Source organism: Malurus melanocephalus, unplaced genomic scaffold (assembly GCF_030028575.1).
Source record: "Malurus melanocephalus ecotype Western Australia unplaced genomic scaffold, MMel_1.1 scaffold_1596, whole genome shotgun sequence".
Lineage (NCBI taxonomy): Eukaryota > Metazoa > Chordata > Aves > Passeriformes > Maluridae > Malurus > Malurus melanocephalus.
This window is the reverse complement of record NW_026624828.1, coordinates 9,187-14,658: the sequence shown is the minus strand read 5'-3', so window position 1 is coordinate 14,658 and position 5,472 is coordinate 9,187. Positions and strand designations below refer to the sequence as shown.

The 5,472-nt window shown below is 51.1% G+C and overlaps 1 protein-coding gene across 1 annotated transcript in view; it reads right to left on the bottom strand.

Moving 5' to 3' along the window:
* Positions 1-262: 262 nt before the first annotated feature.
* The window catches only part of LOC130587171 (frizzled-3-like), a gene marked incomplete at its 5' end in the record, with an annotated part of 14,369 nt that continues 9,159 nt past the window's right edge, over positions 263-5,472 (bottom strand). Inside the window, one exon of the mRNA XM_057388136.1 lies at positions 263-939. Coding sequence (XP_057244119.1) covers positions 726-939 — 214 coding nt within the window. The remainder of the gene's footprint in view (positions 940-5,472) is intronic.

The following is a 5,472-nucleotide window of genomic DNA, read 5'->3' as shown; positions in this document are numbered from 1 at the left end:
GACAAATTCTGCTTTTCTCTTATATTTTTTAAATAAATCAGGAACGGGCAATCTCGCTTTTGTACGTGACTCTAAAAAATAAATGGCTGGATATTACCTAGGTAACCGGTCTGAAAACCCCATCTCTTCCTACGGAAATTGTAAACCAGTAGAAAAATTTAAATAGTCTTTCGTAAAAAAAGCAAGGACAGTACAAGTTATTAAAAAAAATCACTCTTCCCCGCCTCTCTCTTGCCCCCAACCTCCCGACAAGTGAGCTCTGGGAAGAGCTGGCGATCCTCAGAGGAGTTTCCTTCTCCAAAACGCTCATTGCTGTGGCGTTTCCAGCGGGAGCAAATGCTGCCCCTCGAGGGAGGTGCACGGAGGGGGTGATTCCTTCAACCATCACGAGTTCCCTCGAGTCTCATCAGAACAACCCCAGCACCACCCCAAGCCCACGGGAGGAGGGAGACAGAGAGAAGGGGGAGCTTCTTTTCCACAGAGAGTAAGAAATTCAGCAGTTGTGTGTGTGTGACGAGGAACAGTTATCAAATAAATAAGCACCTCCGCAGAGGCTCAGAGGAGACAACCAGCTTGTGACTGAGCTGAGCTCTGAGGAAAGTTCCAGAATGACCGCACGGAGAAGCCGCGAAGCCACGATTGAGCACCTGGCGAGAGGATGAGAATGAGGATGAGGATAATACTGAGCGCGTCAGCTCGCCGAGGAAGGAGCTGCAATGCCCCGCTCAGGCGCTGGTGCCGTCCTCCTCGATGACGCGGTTCATGCTGGTGCCGTGCGTGATGTGTGTCATTGGGTTGCTGCTGAGGTCCCTGACGCTGCTGTGCCGCGACTGCTCGTTGAGCCGGTGGCAGCTGCTGTGCCGAGAGTGGTCGGTCAGCCGCGACATGCTGCCGTGAGGTAGGCGATCCTCCACGCCGCGGAAGCTGCAGGGCGTGTACCTGAGAGGGGAGAGCGGGATGGTTATTGGGTGGGATGGATGGGGATGGGGATGGATCAGTGCAGGGCGTGTACCTGAGAGGGGAGAGCGGGATGGTTATTGGGTGGGATGGATGGGGATGGGGATGGGGATGGGTTGGTGCGGGGATGTACCTGAGCAGGGAGAACAGGATGGTTATTGGGTGGGATGGATCGGTGCGGGGAGAACGGGGCCGTTATTGGGTGGGATCGATGGGGATGGATCGGTGCAGGGCTGTACCTGAGCGGGAGAATGGGTGGTTATTGGGTGGGGATTGACCGGTGCAAGGCTGTGCCTGAGCAGAGAGAGCAGGGCGGTTATTGGGTGGGATGGATGGGGATGGATCGGTGCAGGGAGAACGGGGCAGTTATTGGGTGGTGAAGGGTGGGGATGGATCGGTGCGGGGAGAACGGGGCGGTTATTGGGTGGGATGGATCGGTGCGGGGAGAACGGGGCGGTTATTGGGTGGGATGGATGGGGATGGATCGGTGCGGGGCTGTGCTTGATCGGGGAGAACGGGACAGTGATTGGGTGGGATGGATGGGGATGGGGCTGTACCTGAGAGAATGGGGCGGTTATTGGGTGGGATTGATGGGGATGGATCGGTGGGGGATGTGCCTGAGAGGGGAGAATGGGACGGTTATTGGTTGGGATGGATGGGGATGGATTGGTCCGGGGATGTACCTGAGCGGGGAAAAAGGATGGGGATCGATCGGTGCAGGGCTGTGCCTGATCGGGAAGAACGGGGCAGTTTTTCCCCGGGATTGATGGATGGAATTTCCCCGGGGATGGGGATGGATCAGGGTGCTCTCTGAGGAGAGGGGTTCCCCGCTCAGCTCAGCTCGGACAGCCCCGGGGGAAGCGTTTCAGCTCTGGACACAGCGGCTCGGACTCGGCTCTGGCTCCAGAGATAACCTGGGATTGATGATGAGGGCAGGGAAACGCTTGGTATTGATAATTAGGGGAGTGAAATGCCTGGTATTGATAATTGGGTGAGTAAATCCCCAATTATCAATAGTGAATGATAACGGTGGAAGTGAAATGCGTATTGATAATTGGGCGAGTGAATCCCCTGGTATTGATAACTGGAAGAGTGAAATGCGTATTGATGATTGGGTGAATGAATCGCTTGGTATTGATAATTAGGGAAGTGAAACGCCTGGTATTGATAACTGGGGGAGTGAAATGCCTGGTATTCGGAATTAGGGCAGGAAAATGCCTGGTATTGCTATTTTTTGGAGTGAAATGTGTATTGATAACTGGGTGAGTGAATCCCCTGGTATTGATAATGAGGGAAGTGAAACACCTGGTATTGATAACTGGGGGATGGAAACACCTGGTATTGGTAATTAAGGGAGTGAAATTCATATTGATAACTGGGTGAGTGAATCCCCTGGTATTGATAATGAGGGCGGGGAAATGTTTGGTATTGATAATTAGGGGAGTGGAACACCTGGTATTGATAATTAATGGAGTAAAACGTCTGGTATTGATAATGATGNCGGGATGGTTATTGGGTGGGATGGATGGGGATGGGGATGGATCAGTGCAGGGCGTGTACCTGAGAGGGGAGAGCGGGATGGTTATTGGGTGGGATGGATGGGGATTGATCAGTGCAGGGATGTACCTGAGCGGGGAGAACGGGGCAGTTATTGGGTGGGATCGATGGGGATGGATCGGTGCAGGGCTGTGCCTGATCTGGGAGAATGGGGTGGTTATTGGGTGGGATGGATCGGTGCAGGGAGAACGGTGCGGTTATTGGGTGGGATTGATCGGTGCAGGGAGAACGGTGCGGTTATTGGGTGGGATTGATCGGTGCGGGGAGAACGGTGCGGTTATTGGGTGGGATTGATCGGTGCGGGGCTGTACCTGAGCAGGGAGAACGGGGCGGTTATTGGGTGGGATGGATGGGGATGGGGATGGGGATGGATCGGTGTGGGGATGTACCTGAGAGGGGAGAATGGGGCGGTTATTGGGTGGGATTGATGGGGATGGGGATGTACCTGAGCGGGGAGAGCAGGATGGTTATTGGGTGGGATGAATTGGTGCGGGGCTGTACCTGAGCAGGGAGAACGGAGCGGTTATTGGGTGGGATGGATGGGGATGGATCAGTGCAGGGCTGTGCCTGATCAGGGAGAACGGGGCGGTTATTGGGTGGGATGGATGGGGATGGATCGGTGCGGGGAGAACAGGGCAGTTATTGTGTGGGATTGATCGGTGTGGGGCTGTACCTGAGTGGGAGAACGGGGCAGTTATTGGGTGGGATTGATCGGTATAGGGCTGTGCCTGAGCGGGGAGAAGGATGGGGAGGGATCAGTGCAGGGCGTGTACCTGAGAGGGAAGAGCAGGGCAGTTATTGGGTGGGATGGATGGGGATGGGGATGGATCAGTGCGGGGCTGTGCCTGATCAGGAAGAATGGGGCGATTATTGGGTGGGATTGATTGGTGCGGGGAGAACGGGGCGGTTATTCGGTGGGATGGATGGGGATGGGGATGGGGATGTACCTGAGCGGGGAGAGCAGGATGGTTATTGGGTGGGATGGATTGGTGCGGGGCTGTACCTGAGCGGGAAGAACGGGGCGGTTATTGGGTGGGATGGATCGGTGCGGGGCTGTACCTGAGTGGGGAGAATGGGGTGATTTTTGCCCAGAGAAGGGGATGGGGATGGATTGGTGAGGGGCTGTGCCTGATCAGGAAGAACAGGGCGGTTATTGCCCGGGATGGATGGGGATGGGGATGGATTGGGGATGGGGGATGGGGATGGATTGGGGATGGGGATGGGGATGGATCGGGGTGCTCTGTGAGGAGAGGGGTTCCCCGCTCAGCTCAGCTCAGCTCAGCTCAGCTCAGCTCAGCTCGGTCAGCCCCGGGGGAAGCGTTTCAGCTCTGGACACAGCGGCTCGGACTCGGCTCTGGCTCCAGAGATAACCTGGGATTGATGATGAGGGCAGGGGAACACCTGGTATTGATAACTGAAGGAGTGAAACGATTGGTATTGGTAATTAGGGGAGTGAAACGCTTAGTATTGGTAATTAGGGGAGTGAAATGCCTGGTATTGATAATTAGGGGAGTGAAACGCCTGTATTGGTAATTAGGACAGGAAAACGCCTGGTATTGCTATTTTTTGGAGTGAAATGCATATTTCATGATGATGAAATGATGAAATGATGAAATGATGAATGATGAAATGCTTAATTCATTTCATCATTCACTCAACTGGGTGAGTGAGTCCCCTGTTATTGATAATTAGGGAAGTGAATCGCCTGGTATTGATGACTGGGGGAGTGAAATGCCTGGTATTGGGAATAAGGGCAGGAAAACGCCTGGTATTGATAATTTTTGGAGTGAAATGTGTATTGATAACTGGGGTGAGTGAATCCCCATGTATTGATAATTAGGGGAGTGAAATTCATATTGATAACTGGGTGAGTGAATCCCCTGGTATTGATAATGAGGGCAGGGAAATGTTTGATATTGATAATTATTGGATAGAAATGCCTGGTATTGGTAATTAGGGGAGTGGAACACCTGGTATCGATAATTAATGAAGTAAAACGTCTGGTATCGATAATTAGGGCAGTGATGGTATCGATAATTAGTTCAGTGAAAAGGGTATTGATAACTAGGGCAGTGAAACACCTGGTATTGATAATTAGGGGAGTGAAATGTGTATTGATAATTATGGCAGTGAAATGCTTGGTATTGATAATTGGGGGAGTAAAATGCCTGGTATTGATAATTGGGGGATGGAAATGCCTGGTATTGATAATTAGGGCAGGAAAATGCCTGATATTGTTAATTAGGGGATGGAAATAGCTGGTATTGATAATTAGGGCAGGAAAACACCTGGTATTGGTAATTATGGGAATGAAATGCGTATTGATAATTAGGGGAGTGAAATGMCTGATATTGGTATTTGGGGGARTGAAATTGTTTTGATAATYAGGGCAGTRAAATGCCTGTTATTGATAATCTGRGGCGATYCACTCCTCCAATTATCAATAATTCAATAATTCAATATCAAAATGCATATTGATAAGGAGGGCAATGAAAMAATTCCTAAAAATTAAACGGAAGGGGGGGCCGGTTTCCCCCAAAGTTTGGGGCCGGGTTTGGGGTACCCTATAGTCCCTTACTAAATTCCTAAATATTAAACAGAAGGAGGGACATCATTTCTCACATCCCAAAGTTGGGGCCAGGTTTGGGGTCCCCTATTGTGCCTTACTAAACTCCTGAATATTAAACAGAAGGAGGGACATCATTTCTCACACCCCAAAGTTTGTGGCCATTTTTGGAGTCCCCTACTGTCCCTTACTAAACTCCTAAAAAATAAACAGAAGGGGGGACATCATTTCTTGCACGTCCAAAGTTTGGGGCTGGGTTTGGGGTCCCCTATTGTCCCTTACTAAATTCCTAAGTACTAAATGGAATGGGGTACATCATTTCTCACACCCCAGAGTTTGGGGCCAGGTTTGGGGTCCTCTATTGTCCCTTACTAAATTCCTAAAAATTAAAC